Here is a 17,222-nt window from a genome sequence, read left to right on the forward strand (position 1 = left end):
ACAGTATATCATTTGTCATCACTGACAGCTTGGTAAGAAAAAAAAAAAAAAAGAAAAAAAGAGATGGGCCGGTGATGATCAAGAGAAGGTTTTTTTTCTTTTGGTCAGAAACTAAGAGGTAAAGACCCCACATGCATACTCTATACTGTTGATCCTTTTCCAACTTGCATACTTGTGTGGTTGTTGAACCTGGAAGCTGTTTATTGTTTAAGCTGGTCTTACTGGCGCCAACACTCTAACAAGCACAAGAGGGGCAGGGGAGAAAGTGTGAAAGGACAGGGGAACTTGAGAGGATAAATGGTGGTGGATGTCTCTTTCATTTGAAAAGGTCAGGTGGAGATGAGCAATGGAGCTATATGAACAATTAATGCAAATTATGATGGGCAGTATGCTAATATTGCCATTCAGTAGAAATTACCTGAGCAGGAAGATCAGACCGCTTTCAGATTGGTTTGCATTAACATAATACGTTTAGATCAATTAAAGCCATCACAGGCAACCTTCAAGTCCTCTTACTCTCAGTGACTGTATCTTGTACTTTGTAATAATGACCATCCATCATCTGGTCAGAGTTGATTCAGCTTTAACCCAGTTCCTTTCCACAGACAACCACAGGAGGAAGTCTGGGGGCAAATGGTCTTTTGAATTTTACATGACTTTAAGGTTTTTGGGATTTTTTTAAAAGAGCTTATTAAATCATAATTGAATTCAATTCAGAATAAGCACACAGTTTGTTATGGGTGGGTCTGGAAACCTTTTAATACTGTCTAGACAGCCTTTATTCATTGATTGAGTCCATTACCAAGTGATCAACCTGCACACTGTCTAAACTTTATGCAGTTATCACTTCTAGACATATAACTGAAGACCTCATTGTGGCATATTTTTCGTCAGTCTCATTTGTTGCGTTTAGGTTTGAGAAAAACATACGACTTTGAATATTATCTGACAATTTTAAAATGATAATGAGGTTTTTGCTTAGATAAGACATCAGGAGTCTTTCAGTCACAGACTGTCATGTTATACATAATTATTGGCTCCTGTAGAGTATTTTATTAATTGCCTCTGCCAAGGAGGTTATGTTTTTATCGGCAATTACCTGTCTGTTTGTCTGTTCGTGTTCAAGATAACTCAAAAAGTTGTGGACAGATTTTCATGACATTTTCAGGAAATGTTGGAAATGTGAAATGGAAGAACTAATTCAATTTTGGTGGTGGTGGTCCTGATCACCATTTGGATCCAGGTACTTTTTAAAGGATTCTTGGCGCTCTCAGAGTGCTTTTCTAGTTTTAATTAGGAAATATAGAAGTCAATGTTACCAGGTTTGTTAAAGTTGAAGATTAGTTCTTAAGGTTTCATCTCCATGACGAAAAATGGGACTGAGGACTTTAAATTGTTTCTGAAGATATCCATTTTTACCTGTATGTTTTAATAACTTAATGATTATCTTCTTTGAAACTCTTGCAATTCAGACATTTTACAGCAATGTGGATTTCCAGTTATTAATAATGGTGTGGTGAGCAAAGGTGTTAAAGCAGCTCATAAACTTCAGATAATAAAACTTCAGTTTCAGTTGTAGATAGGATAGGATGCACATGCTTTCCTTCTTTTTTTTTTTGTTTGTTTTTTTTAAATAAACTATTGTCATAATTCAACTTGACATGTAGTCCATAATGCAAGTTAAAATCTCTTCTGATTTTGCACTATTAGGTGTGTGTTTGTAGGAAATATTGGTATCATATCAGTTATCAGCCAGATGAGTTGTAAAGGATCTTCATATTGGATATCAGCCAGAAATCAAATGCTCTGCATCTTTAATTACAAAATGTGCTTACTTGATCAAAAGATGCACATTATCATGTTCTTTCAAGAAAATTTTCCATCACATTGTAAACCAGAACATTTAATCCTACAACAACCCTTTCTTGTTAAAACAAGACAATTCTAATATTATCATTGTTGTTGGTTATTGTTATCAGATTTACTTTATGAGATAATCAGTTTACATATCTTAAATGTTTAACATATGCGTTGAAAAAAGTGTGTGTGTGTGTGTGTGTGTGTGTGTGTGTGTGTGTGTGTGTGTGTGTGTGTGTGTGTGTGTGTGTGTGTGTGTGTGTGTGTGTGTGTGTGTGTGTGTGTGTGTGTGTGTGTGTGTATTATCTTGTTCCCAGACAAATATACAGTTTGTTTCTTTCAGGTTGTTTCACAGTTACATTTGTTTGCTTTTGGTTAACCTTCGTTATGAAAGCTGAGAATTGATTGATTTAGACTGTAAACTCTTTTTTTTTTTATCTTTAACTACCAATCAGTTATAGCTTTTGTTTTATGGACATTTCACTGTAAATTATTTAAATATATTGATTAAAAGAAAAATGCTTTGGTGCCGTCTGACAAAGCTAATCATTTCTCTGCATTAACGACTGGCCGTTTATTTAGAAGTTGGTTATAGTGGAGGGAGTTTCAACAGCTGGCTAGAACAGAAGAATAATCATCAGTGGCAGCAATTGGACAGGCTTTAACGTCCGTATTTTATGATGTGATGCTGACCACTCCACCAAGTTTATTGGGACCAGCTGATCCCAGTTAGCCAATACAAGTCTAACAGTCATTGTGATAGCTGCTAAAAGCTTTTGGATGGAGGATAAACGTCTTCAAGAATCAAAAGGAAGCACTGCTGTCTTTTCTTTAAGTACATACATATGGATTACAGCGACCTGGTGACTGAGAATTCAGACACAGACACACAGAGATATACACACACACACACACACAGACAAACACATTTGAGAAATTTGCATTTATTTCTATGTCTGTCCAGAGCATCCCTCACTTCACACAGCAGCTGGGTTAGATTTTGCAACTGATCTGGATTAACCATTATAGATAGTGGATGGATGGCACATTTCACAATTTGGGTTTATTTTGTCTTTTCTTAGGCCGAGCCATTAAACATGTGAAGGAATCCATCTTTATCCCTGAAGCAGGAGCCAGGAGAGGTGTCCCTAAGGTCCTGGTTGTTCTTACTGATGGACGTTCACAAGATGATGTCAACAAAGTGTCAAAGGAGATGCAAATGAATGGTGGGCATTTTATAACAAACAAAAATAATATGGCAACAGTCATAAATTACCATTCAGGAACAATGGCAGACCTTATTCTTCATTATACAGCTCTGTTCTCTGACTGTATGAATTGTATACCACTTGTACTGTCACAGAGTATGACTATTGACACACAGTGTGAAAGCCAAAACTTTGTCAATATTTTCTGTCAGACTAGTTAATACTCAATTTTGGATTTTCTCATTGTAATGTCTCTTGTTTTAATTCCATTTTCAGGTTATATCATCTTTGCCATTGGCTTTGCGGATGCAGACTATGGCGAGCTGGTGAATATTGCCAGTAAACCCAGTGACAGACATGTATTTTTTGTGGATGATCTGGATGCTGTGAAGAAAATAGAAGAGCAGCTCATTACTTTCGTCTGCGAGGCTGCCACTGCCAGTGAGTAACACCAGCACGTGGTTTAAACAGAAACAGACTAGAGACAAATATGTCTATAAAATGAACTCAGAATTTATTATCTGTCTTCCAGCTTGTCCATCTGTTTTGATGAGTGGGAACACAATGGCAGGTAAGGGGTGTCATGGGATTTATCAGTAACATATTAAAACTACACTATGTGCATGGTTTCCACCACAAGGGGTTCAGTGGCATGAAAAATATGCAAGACAACAGCTGCAGACATCCAGCTACTAGAATGTCAATAATACTGATTGCAATAACATACTGACAGCCCAAATAGTGGAACTGGTAATTATTGTGATGGCACTGATCATACAGTGGGGTGCTCTTCATAATGATGATGATGATAATCATGACAATAATGCTTCAGGTTTCAAAATGATGGAGAAGTTTGGCCTGGTGGAGAAGGAGTACAGCAACATTCCTGGGGTTTCTATGGAGCCCGGTTCATTCAACAGCTACCCCTGCTACAGGTTACACCAAAATGCCCTGGTGTTACAGCCCACCAAGTAAGTAGCAACATTTCCATGCTAAGGAAGCATGGTTTGCAGGATGTGCTTGGAATATGTCTTTAAGAGAATGAGTTTTAGAAATTCTGCTTCAAATTGCTGTATTCAATGATTGCACACCATTCATTAGTTTAGTCTTTGTGGATTTATCTTTCCTTCTTTCCAAAAAGCTCATAACTGCAACCTGTATTCAACTCTTAATAGTTTTTTTTATCAAGTGTCAGTGGCATCAAGATCTCATTTCTACGAGATATCTCACAACAGTTTATCAGTACACAAGACAAGGATGGCAGAAAGCAGCTCATTCACTGTAGATAGTTTACTGATGTGGTAACAAGCTTTGTACCATTCTCCAGTCAGCTTTCTTTTGTCCTTCTGAGTACAACAAATACTTTCTTGAATGTTTCAGTCATTTCAATTCATTTCATTCCTTTTTTAATTTCTGCTGTATGCTTGCTTAATAAGTGTCTTCCTCTCCTGGATGTGGAGTGTATTTACTGTTCTCAGTAGGAAACAAATACCAAATAGATTTAATTGTGAGCTTCTTCAAGAATTCTTCGGTAGTTGTGCCAACAAGATTTAGTGAAACATTTGGCTCAAAGAAACACACAAGACAAAAGCTAACACATAAAAAAAAAAAGTTAGTTCATGTGTCTTTGTTTTCTGATATTTCAGCATCACATGACATTACTAATTACATCTGGACCGTGTTGTCGTTGCTAACTGTCATGTCCAACAAGTTTAACTTACTAACCAGTAAATATGGTGAGCTTGAAGATTGTAGACCTTTCGCCTGTTATTTTTTAAGCAGAGGTAGGTCTTTTCCTCAAAAGATATTTGATTACAACAATAATCATCTGAACATGTTTAAATAAGACTTCACAAACAAATGGAATGACAGGAATTTAGCAAAAGATATTGTCAGTATAAAGAGTTAAAGGTATTTAAAGATATTTAAGATCTTTTTTGATTGTTTTTTAAGTCAAGCAGATTTAGACCATGATGACTACTAATTTGAGGGGCTGCAAAATATCACACTTGAAATGAAAATTTGGGTGAAATAAGAATCCCAATATTAATATTTATCTGATGCTATACTACAGGGAAACGAGAAACTTTTGTGTACCGATGCTGATCGGGAGCTTTCAGGGATTTCACTTGTAGTTTTCCTTTTTCTAATAAAAAGAGAGAAGTTTTTTTGTTTTTTTTTTAGTTCATGCTACAAACAAAGTATAATTTTAGCTACTGTTGACACATGTCAGTACGAAACACTCAGACTTGATGATTTTTAAACATGAAGTGCTTGGAGGCAGTTGTTTGTAACAGGCTCGTTCCAGAGCTCACCGTCAGTCTGAGGCAGCACAAAGATCTGTGCTTGGAGCTGCCACAGCTGACAAGAGGCTAAGGGACTTTAAGGAGACATGTAGTGGATACATGGCTTTATGACACTGCTAAGCTTCCTTTGAGTGTGTGCGTGTGCAAATTCACCTGTTTCTATGCTTTTCCTCTAGATACCTTCATCCTGAAGGCTTACCCTCTGACTACACCATTTCTATGATGCTCCGCTTACTTCCTGACACCCCACAGGAGCCTTTTGCATTGTGGGAAATTCTCAGCAAGGATAAAAAGCCATTGGTGGGACTTATCCTCGACAGTGAGACTGAATTACAATTGTTTGTTTTTTTTTAACTTCTTTTTCTTCTATGTTTTCTCCTGCTTCCTTAGAAAGAGTTGATGATGAAGCCAAATTTAGTGAAATTTAAATAATTCAAATTATTGTAGCTAAAATTCTCCATCAGTTTAATTTTTATCAACTAGTACTTCTTCTGTATCTACAAGTAACTTTTTTTTTTTTTTAATTCCAATGGGACTAAAAGGAAGAGTTATGGCTTTAGTCCACATCTTTCATTCTTAATATTTTTAATGTGTTATAGGCATGAAATTCAAAGTGAGTGAATATTTTAAGAAAGAAAGAAAGAAAGAAAATTATCAGTTTAATAATAAAATTTCTCAAATGTGTATTGTATTTAGCTGAATATAGGGTCAAAAGCATTTTAATATTATTGTATTCTGTTTATTATACATTTTACGCATCATCCCAACTTCATTCAAGTTGCAGTTGTTACTACAGTAGAAATCCATTGGTTGACTTTGTTGAAGTGCATTGTTGCTACTATTGTGAAGCCAGTGTGTGTCCAAAGACACACTTTTCAAAAACAGTTTATTCTAGATGTGAACATTAACCTTTTCTAACCTCCCCACCAACTGTGTCCACCCACAGATTCTGCAAGAACCCTGACATTCTTCAACTATGACTACAGAGGAGACTTTCAGAGTGTTAACTTTGAAGGACCAGAAATAAAAAAAATCTTCCACAGCAGCTTCCACAAGGTTTGTTTCCAAACACTGTGAGTTAAATATATCTTGATTTATTTTGGATGTTAAGATAATGGTATGAATAAACTTTGCATAAATAGTCAAGCCTTTTTTTTTTTTTACTTGGTTATTTCTTTGTTGTAACAATGCTCACTGGGAATAAACATTTTACTGTTGTAAAGCCTGTTCATTTCCCTTTTAAATGGAGCCTTATTTGTAAGGACACTGCTTAAGTGGAGCAGCAGAGTTTAGTGTAAAGGCTACATTCTTTAAAAACCTTCTATTCCAACGGCAAATAGTTTATTTTATCTATTCTTGTTTAGCATAATTTGGATTTGATAAATGAAATCTGAACAACATGTATTCTGAAATTAAAGATTTATTAATTTAATAAAGTAATTAAACCTATAACATGAATAGATTAATTAATTCAATGGCATGTGGAAAAAATCATATACAGCCACAACAACCTAGCACATTCTCTTCATGTTGGTCACGGATCATCTTGGGGGATAGAGTCCATACTGAGGAGATACAGGTTTGCCACTGGTTGTAGAATTTCATCCCAGTATCTCTGTTTATTGAGAATGATTCTAGAGGTGACAAGCCTTGTTATACCAGTGGAATAAATGCCACTTAACACCATTATGCTGCCTCAAATGAAGGCTGTTACCTTACTGGTGCAGAAACCAGCATGGTGCACTCCATAGGTAGGAACGGGAACAATGCTACAAAATAAAGTTCCTTATTAGGCACCAGAAGATCAAACCACAAGCTAATAGCAGAATAAGCTGTTGGAATTGGCAGAGAAGATTTGGTATGGTTTTCATGGACACAACCCCCGTACTCAATTCTGTCTGCTGCTCATCCTCCAAATCCATTTTCCTCAAAACAGTGATGTCTTTTAATACGGAATGAACAGACCAATAGTAAACGATTTATTGCGTTGAAGCTTTGTTACAACAAAAATAGCTGACCAGACACAAATTTCTTTTTTTTTTTTTTTTTTTTTTTTGTGCAAAGTTTGCATGTGTACATTTTGGAGTGACAAATACTTAGTATTTAGTAATATGAATATATTTAGTGTTTCTTAGATAGCTTTTTAGATAAATACTCAGACCACTGCAGAGAAACTGAGCAGCAGTATTGCACAGAGGGAGTGCGGAGCATGGTGGCAGTCTGCGTAGAAACACACTAAATTCTGGAAGACCTTCTGTATTTTGATGCTTTTTAAGTTGTGAAGCCAGTTTGGTGGTTTTCCCTCGGCTCCTGGACTGAGTTTCCTTCTTCTCTCGATCTGTCAGCACTGCTGTGTGGACAGGGTATGTGGACCTGAAAATAGACTTTCTCTCTCTTCTGTGTCTCAGTCTCCTTCTTCACTCCTTTTTCTGAAAGACTTTTTTCAGTTTTATACCAGTGGAGCATGCAGAATATGAGTGAAGTTGTATAATTTATCAACAATGAAGAAACATTTCTAGTTGCATTATAGTAACTGTAAGGTAAAGACTTTGGTCATTAGTTCTGAAATACACTAACTAGACAATAATAGTTATCAAATAAAATAAAAGGTTATGGGTAAAAAAAAACAAAAAAAAAACACTTCTTTTATTATTAGGTCAAGATACTTAAGAATAATCTACATCTTCTAAAATATCCCTAACATTTTCTGCAGTTTAGCTGTAAATATTTATTCATTCCCAAAACAAAACCCGTCCATCCATCTTTTGTACCAGTATAGTATAGTGGGACCACTTAATATATTGTGTGATAGTGTTAGTATATTGTGTTTTTATCTGTACCACAATTCAGGGTTGTGGGTACACTGGAGTCTATTCCAGAAATGAACTGGTCAGAAGCAGGGTACAACAGGGTGAAATCCATTGCAGAATAAGCTTTATCTGTGGTACTTTGAGTGACTAGACCAGGGGTACCCAAGTCCAGTCCTCGAGATCTACCATCCTGCAACCTTTAGATGCAACCCCTGTCCAGCACAGCTGAGTCAAATAGCTGAATTCCTCTTCTGCATGTCATTCAGCTCTGCAGAGGCCTGCTAACGAGCCACTTATTTGATTCCGGTGTGTTGGAGAAGGGTTGCACCTAAAAACAGCAGGATGGTAGCTCTCCAGGACCGGACTTGGGCACCCCTGGACTAGACTGTTAAACATCTTAGAGGACTTCTTACAAAAGTGTTAACCCTAATTTACCCCAGTTTTAAAAATATTTTATATTAATTCATAAAAAAGGTCATCTTTTTTTCAGTGGCATATTCTGTTGATATTCCTAAAACAAATGTTTAATTTTACTTACTTGAGAAGAGAAAAAGTTTTAAAAGAAGAAAAATTAGGAGTAATAATTAAAAAAGCCCACAGCAGAATAAATAATGCCATTGATTTGGACTCGGCATCCACAGTAAATGACTAAACTACATTTAAAAATACTTTGGCAGAAAATATAAACAGTATATGCTGACATAAAATAAAAATTACTCGCTAAGTCGTAGTATTTCATTTTGGCCTCATTAGATAATTGATCAGTTGTTTGTATAGTTAACATTTGCTTGACAAATCAATGTGTGAATGGTACTTAAAGATTTATTTCTCTCTGTGTAGAGGTGGTGATTTTTTTTTTCTTTACTTGGACTCTTTGTGGATTTATGCCAAAAAACAAACCAAAAACAACCCACCAGCTCTTGGTCTATATTTAGCTCAGTTTTTAAAATGTACAGGAGTAGCTGTCCATCATCCTGCATCTTTTGTCTTTTTTTTTTTCTTTTTTTGTCTTTATCAGAGAACATGACAATGTTCAGACAAGGAACAGATGCCAAGGACTGCCAAACCAGTGAAACTGTTTGTCTCCATTTAGACAGGATGACAAGTGCATAAGAGGAGCATTTGTGCGCGTGGGTTTGTTTGTGTGGCCTTTGTAAACGTATTTCCATATGAAGACACCGCTTGTGAAAGCAGGAATACCCAGCAGGATCTGTCAATGCTCAAATGCTCAGTGAAGCACACACAGACCCACTAACTGAAAGAGAGGAAACAGACACAGGTGAAAGAGAGCAGATGATGTTTATTCTTATGAAAAGTTTGAGACACAAAGAGGAAAAATATACAGAAAATGTATAAATATGTAGACACAGTAGGAGGAGTGAAACTTATCTTTGCTATAACTCATTGCTCAGAGCCATATTGTACTCCAGAAGAGTGTGGATGCTATTTTCATGCTTTCCCAAGATGATTAAGTGATTCCCATTAAATAGGCACCCGTGGTGCTGTGAGTCGTCCTTCTGCTGTAAAAATTTACATTCAGGAAATTGGCTTCAGCACTTTTAGAGTTTTTTAGCTTACAGCAACACACAATATCTACAAGTGTAATTTATTCATCCATAAATTACTGTTCATGTCCGTCTATGTTGTTAGCTTACAATTACAAGACAGACAATACAGTAGCAGAAGACAGACCTGAAATGATTTAAGCATTGCTTGTTTGGCTGATGTTTTACTGTTGATGGGTAATAAATTTGTTTTTGTTTTTTTCAGATAACTTACAATATTTTTACATAGTCTGTCCCTAAAAGGTTTAATTTATACTTTACAAATTCATTCATTTATTCATTTCCTATACTGCTTAGTCCAATTCAGGGTCGCAGGACAGCTATCTCAGCAGTTACTATGTGAGAGACAGGATACACCCTGTCCATCGCAGGGCTAACATAGAAAGACAAACAACCATTTACCCTCACATCCACTCCTAGGGAGAATTTAGAGTGACTTAACATGCACACCTTAGGACAGTGAGAGATTAAGCCAGAGTAACATTGCTAGTAAAATTATTACTTTTAATGACAGGATCTCAACCAAATTCAGAGAAGCTTAGATGCTTCTTCTAGAAAGCTAATAGTGTGCACACCCAATGCAACTCAAAGTGTCAGTCAAAAAGGAAAATCAAGAATATTCCAATTAAGTGAGAAAATTAGAGAGCAGATGCCGCTGAGGGAATCTGAACTAAGAGCCTGGTGCGACTCAACAAATGTAAGCCAGAATTCTACTTAACATAACAGAAAGTAAGACAGAGGTAAATATGAAAACCTAACATCAAATATTTTGTGAGTAAATTTAAAGGAACAAAACAAAATGCAAAGGAAATATTCAAGAGGAGAAGCAGAAACCTAAAAACTAAAAAAAAAAAAAAAAAAAGAAAAAAATTAAAACCTTACAGACTCGACATAAGAACATTTTTCATCATTTTGTAACTTTAGAAATATTCTCAAATACTTGTTCATTTAGGCGATTTCTACAAAGCCTTAAGTGCAACATGACAACTGTTACTGTCAGCCTTCAAAAATGTCAATTTTCTTCTGCCTGACAATAAATAGAAATTATAGTCAATAAAGTGTTCACATCTGAAAGAACAAAGTGCTTTATACAAACAGATCCAGTTGATATGAAAACATATAATGATATAGAAATAATTACAAGACTGAGAGAAGATGAGAGCAAGACAGCAACTGGATAACTCATGTGCTCAGCAACCGATTGTGCCCAAAGTGTTTTGCTAGTTTCAGTCCTTCTGTTTTTTGTTTTTTTTAAAATCTTTTTTACTTTTGTTGTTCCTTTTGTTTTAAACTGAAATGTTACACCATTCCCATGCCTCATGGAAATGGTGTCCCTGTCCTCTTCACATGTCTCAGATGAACAAAATAAAATCAAGACTGTCATTTTCAAGCGGCATCAAAGTCAAGTATTTATGATGAGAATGTTAAAAATCAAATTCTGGGAAACTATTTATTTGCTTTGTTCTTAGACACTAAAATAATGACTGATAATGAGTTACACCAGTTATGTGGACATAAATGATTTATCTTGATTTACAGAGACGTTCTGACATTCTAGTTGTTTAGATAACCTTTAACAGCAAGTCTGGCCAGCTGTGCAGACTTTTCAGATCAGCTGATGTAATGTTGCTTTACCACACATTGCTAATTCAGCTTGAGTGCTTATGTAAACCAAATAAGTTTAGGTTTCAGCAAATGGAGAACTGGGCAGAAATAAACGGCTGGAAGTGGAACTGCATAAAAAATGGTAAAACTTTATGTGAATATCAACTAAATAAACAAAAGAAATATTCAGTATATTTTACCATCTACCACTGGTAGCTTAGTTATGTAAGTTCTTATAAAACTCAAGTGTGCAAATAGGAGAGGTTGGATTTTCAAGAGTAAACTTCCTCTAGAACAAAACTTGGTCCCAGTCAATGCAAGAGTTTAGGTCAAAGCTAGGGACACAAAAAAACCACACATATACGTCCACACACACGTTTTAATACCATAGACATTTTACTGCTCTACATTTGTTCCCAAACCACCAACAATAACCTTAACCGAATGCAGTAGATGCCACAAAATACCAGCAAAATGTCTGCACCTTTGAGGATTTCCATCATGTTTATTTCACAGAAGTGCAACACACATCATGTCCAGTGAAGTGTGCAGAGTGGAGGCTGCAAACAGAAAGTCATTACAGGGCAGCAGGTTAGACTCTGCAGAGGAACAGCCTCTGACAACCAAATATGAACTTTGTCTAACTCTGAACCAGCTTCGCCTTGTTTTTGTGTGTTTGTTGAAGTGTACATGACTTGAAACAAATGCTCATTTTTGCGGAAGATGAGCAAAAGCAAATGTTCAGACAAAAATGGCTTAGTTTATTACTGCCATCCAGCTGAATGCAGCTTTCCCTCCTTATTAGCTGTACAGCCTGTAAAATGTGATATTTGAAGGCTCTGGCTGTGGCTTTCTCTGAATTGGCAGTTTCATCTCACAGACATCCAGCACTCTGACCAGATTTGTCTGCTTAGTTGCTTTTAAATATTTTATTCAAACAGGGGGGAAACATACTCAAGGAGTTTGTTGTCACTGAGATTTGACAAAACACATCTGAGGACTGAACAAATACAATGGAGTCCATTGTTTTATATTCTGACTCATAAAGATCTGCATCAGTGCTTTGCATAAAATATTTTTCCATTGTTTTTGATCCAAAATCTTAATGTGTTTGTGCCTGGTGGTACTGATGAATAATGGAGACTTGATGGAAATTGACTGGTTTTTTTTTTTGTTTTTTGTTGTGTTTTTTTTTACTTTTTTCAAATTACTTGTTTAAATGTTATAAATATTTTTTCACAATTTTAGCAACCGATTAACACCTTTTATTACCTGTGCTTGAATCAGATGGTTTTACTGTTCAGAAAATAATGTGATTTCTGATGCACCTTCTTGTCTTTCTGCCATACAGCTCCATGTAACGATTAGCAAGACGTCTGTGAAGGTGGTGTTAGACTGTTCAGTAGTTGGAGAGAAATCAGTCAGCGCAGCCGGAAACATCACCACAGATGGAGTGGAGATACTCGGGAGGATGATTCAGTCCAGAGACACTTCTGCTCCAGTCAGTATGAATGCATCTTTGCAGCACTGTAAAATTACTAATGAAGATTATTTTGACAGTGAAAAATGGAAGGTCTGTGGGATGAATTTTTAGTGTTTACAGAAATAATAACGATATTAAAAATGGTTCAGTTTCAGTGAAGAACATTCATGCTGTGCACTACACACCACATTTACATTACATACATGGGGTTTTGGCGAAGCGGTACAATAAAAATCCATGAGAAAAATAAAGGAAAAAAGAAATTGCTATATATATTTTACTCTATATTCTTCCTTCGGCCTGCTGTCAGTGTGTGAGAAACAATTATGGCCAGTAAAATGATAACCATAAATATCCACAGGCTTCTCAGTGAGTCACTCAGTGGGAGTTCATTTTATTTATTGCAAGTAGAAATGTAAAAAGAGCCATATATAGACTCTGCTAGCTGTGCTGTATTCAGACACAGGAGGCAAGAATGTGAGACATCCTGGGACTCTGCAAAATTAAAGTGTTGCAATATTAGTAGACTTTTATTTCTTAGCTGGTTAGAGGAAAATGACTGACTTTAAAATGCAGTTAAATGGGGTTTTTTTTGTTTGTTTGATTTTTTTTTTTTTTTTATAGTTCATTTTCAGTGAATTGCCCTTGATTGGTCAGTAAAGAGGGTGACTTGTTTTTTTATATATCTTACAATGACTTAGAAAATATACTGTAATTTTAGCAAAGCTTACATGATACAAAATAAATAAAACACTTTCATTGGTTTTCTTTGACCTAGACTATGATGAAGTCTGATTCTACAATTAGCAGTATTTTCTTTTTCCAAAAGGTTACAAATATTAACGTAAACTGGTTTTCTTGTAATGACTTAATTAAAATGGTTAGAAAATAAAATACAGTACCTATAACATGAATAGATTAAATTGTGCATTTTTTTTAAACCAAAATTTCAATCACTGCATCAGTGATAACTGCAAAATGGTCACAACAGGCCTATAATTTAAGGTCACACAAATAAAAGCTTGGCTGAAAATGCTGGGCTTCGCCTGTAGAGCTGGGAAAGAAGGAACATAATACACAGAAAAAACCATTACAGACATTTACCAGGCTAGCCCATCACACTTCATCAATCTGATTCAGATTTACATCGATTTCCAGATACTTTCTAATCCATTTAGACTATTTGTGGTATTGTTTAACATCTGATGGCTTTTTAAATTTAACCACATGACACCAAAACCAGGAAATCAAGTTTAATTTTTAACAAGAGAATGGCCGTGTTACTCTGATGAGAGTCATACCTTGCAACTCCTTTTTGATAATAGTTAAAGTAATGATTAGATAAGTAAGACAGCAGCAGAAAGAAAACAGACATTTATCAGCCAGTTTAATCTTATCCATGACTGCAGTCGTGTATTCAGTATTAAACTGTCATCTACTGAGGGGTATATGAACAGGACCCTTTTACAATTTTTGATTAAGCTCCACAAGAGACACTTACAGCCCATGACCTAATTCCTACTCTGGCATACAGTGTATCATTCAGAACTTTTTGTTTGTAAAAGCTATCAGCCTGACTTTGTGCATTTGTCCTCCCATGCATTCCAGCTACAGATTAATGACCGTACAGCAAGCAGCAGCAAGACTCTCTTCTTGTTTCTTATCATCACAGGAACATCACAAAAGCGCAGCACTACATATCCTACCCCGTTTCTAATTTGCCCCTCTTTTATCTGTACCTTTTGAATTGTGTTCACAGATAAAAAAAATTAAAAAAAAGATTTGCAGTAGTAATGGAATTGGCTGGATGTGTTCATGTGTTTACAGTTTCAGCTCCAGATGTTTGACATCATCTGCAGCACGTCCTGGGCCAGCAGAGATAAGTGTTGTGAGCTGCCAGCACTGGTGAGAAACTAACATCAGATTATTTTACCCATGAACATTTTTTTTCTTTCCGCTCCTCTGCATTAGTACCGGTATTCATACAGCCTCAATTTCTTAAAGTAGTATTTGGAGCTCTGATCAAAGAAAAATATGTAATTAACTTGTTATATTTGGGATTCACCTAATGAGCACTTTGAGTGCCAAAAATCTTTCTTGCACATACAAAAGTCCAGTGTGTATTATCAATTAATACCTCCAGTAATAAAACTCAAAACATGCAAATGCACTTGTGAAATTGCACACCAGTACAATGGTTTGGAGCATCACCATGCACCTGATGTGAAAAATCTTTCATCGTTAATGGTGCTTAGAAATCCTTTGATGGAATTCAGTGGTGATATCTGCAGCTGATCTGTTACAGCTTAGTTGTAGAGAAAGTTTCCTCAAAATGAGGTCATTTATTTTTTTCACTTTTTTAACTTTAACTTTCTAACCTATACTTCTCTGGGAAAAAAAAAAGCTTTTTTTTTTTTTTTAATATTGTTTTCTGACCTTTTCTTCACTGCAAAGTAACTGTAGATCAGAGCTATTTATCTCCAACCTGCGAGGGTCACTGTGCTGCAGATTTTAGATGTTTGCTTGCCTCAACACACCTGACTCAACATAATGGGTCATTGTGCAGAACCTGAGAAAGATTTAGATTTGTTTCATTTGAATCTATTGTGTTGAAGCAGGGAAACATCTAAAATCTGCAGAAAAATGGTCAGTGTTTCTCAATCCAGGTCTTCAGGACCCACTTCTCTTTACATTTCAGATATGTTCTCACTCCAACACACTTAATACCAAAAATTACTCCGTTAATTTTTTTAAAAGCTTGTTAATGAGCCATTCATTTTCACCCGTGTGTGTTTGGCTACATCTAAAAAATGCAGGGCAGTGGCTCCTGAAGACCAGGATCGAGAACACTGTTTTAGATTGTGTTGTTAATAAATCACATCAGGGTATTGGACAATATGTGATTTAGTTTTGTTTTAAACTTGATAATGGCCCACAACTGAGACCTAGTGCCAAACTGATTAAGTTACTTTACCATTATTAACTTATTTGCTGTTTTTGTGACACTGCTCATTTTGGCTGAAATACCAGTTTAATTTAAAAAAAAGAAAAAAAACTACTAAGCTAATCTTTACACTAACTGTATTTTTAGAGAGTCGAAGAGCAGTGCCCTCCTTTGCCTCATGCCTGCACGTGCTCCCAGGACAGCAAAGGACCTCCAGGACCATCAGGACCCCCTGTAAGAATATTTACATTCATTTGTTTCTTTGTTTTTAATATTCGTTCTCTTCCACACTCAAACCAAACATTTTAGTCTCTCTGAAGCTTATGTGGAAAATCTTTTCCTTTAATGAGTTTCTGTTTCACCTCCTGCTTGGACAGGACAGATATCACACACTGCTGTGATTAAACTTCTACAACACAAAAAAGATGTTTGAACAAGACACTGCTGGAAATAAAATCTAAAAACTCTTTGAATGAAGTCACTGTTACAAGGTAATTGTGAATATTTTGAAAAAAGAAGTTTAATTTAATTCTGGGATGTTGCTACTGTTGCGAAATGCATTTACAGTGAATGCCCAATGCATTTGTCATCTACACATAAAAACGTCATTTCTCCTTCCCTGTTCAGTCAACACCTGAAAACAGTTTATGTTCTGATTTTAGAGGTTGTATGTTTAAGGTCAGGGGTTTGTGTCGTGCAGATTTATTCCTCTTACACAGCAGCAGGCGAACTTTGAAGCAGGTTGTGAAATGAGGGCGAGTAGATGAGCCTATCTGGAGAATTATTGTCTGTTTTTTCACACTTTTTTCTCTCTCCTGCCATTTTTATTTCCTCTGCTTGTTTAAGTTTTCTTTCTTTGTGTGCAGCTAAGGGCATGTTTTGTGCACATCTGTGAGATAAGATCAAGTAACTAATTGCAGGACGATTCCATTTATCAGAGCTGATCATAATTCCACTAATTATTCATGCTGTCTGAGGATCTGAATATCTGCAGGACTGTATCCAGATTGCAGTCCTCTCTTTGAGTTTTCTCTTTGTTTTCAGCTTTGTTTTGTCTTTTCATTGACATTTCGGTACCAGATGCATTCATCATTTTTTAATTAATTTTTCTGAAATCTTCATGACTATATAACAAAAAATAACCTAATTTTCTTTAACTCTAGGCAGAAAAATATCAGATATACTATATATGGCTAAAAATGATGATGGACTTTGCACATTTTTATTGTCTTTTTCAAGTTTTCTCTCCAAAGCCTCCATCTTTCCACTTCCCTTGGATCATTAGATCAATATAGTACAGAAAGCTTTGCTTTCAGCTTTTCAGTGTTTCTCTTCTTTTTCACTTGCTTCCACATTCCCTTGGTGCTTTAGGCTTTTTCTCAACATTTATTATCACTTCATTTATTTCTGTTTCTCAGTCTCACTGTTCCTCAGTCATTTCTGA

At 35.8% G+C, this 17,222-nt stretch overlaps 1 protein-coding gene across 1 annotated transcript in view; it reads left to right on the top strand.

The window, feature by feature from the left end:
• col14a1a (collagen, type XIV, alpha 1a) overlaps positions 1-17,222 on the top strand; it is a gene marked incomplete at its 5' end in the record, with an annotated part of 129,078 nt that overhangs the window by 74,883 nt on the left and 36,973 nt on the right. The window contains 9 exons of the mRNA XM_079240410.1: positions 2,940-3,083; positions 3,342-3,506; positions 3,598-3,636; positions 3,898-4,036; positions 5,548-5,690; positions 6,318-6,427; positions 12,703-12,852; positions 14,662-14,739; positions 15,926-16,012. Of these exons, the coding sequence (XP_079096536.1) occupies positions 2,940-3,083; positions 3,342-3,506; positions 3,598-3,636; positions 3,898-4,036; positions 5,548-5,690; positions 6,318-6,427; positions 12,703-12,852; positions 14,662-14,739; positions 15,926-16,012 (1,055 nt within the window). The remainder of the gene's footprint in view (positions 1-2,939; positions 3,084-3,341; positions 3,507-3,597; positions 3,637-3,897; positions 4,037-5,547; positions 5,691-6,317; positions 6,428-12,702; positions 12,853-14,661; positions 14,740-15,925; positions 16,013-17,222) is intronic.

The sequence above is a fragment of the Telmatherina bonti genome (genome assembly GCF_933228915.1).
Source record: "Telmatherina bonti genome assembly, chromosome: 5".
NCBI classification, from domain to species: Eukaryota; Metazoa; Chordata; class Actinopteri; order Atheriniformes; family Telmatherinidae; genus Telmatherina; species Telmatherina bonti.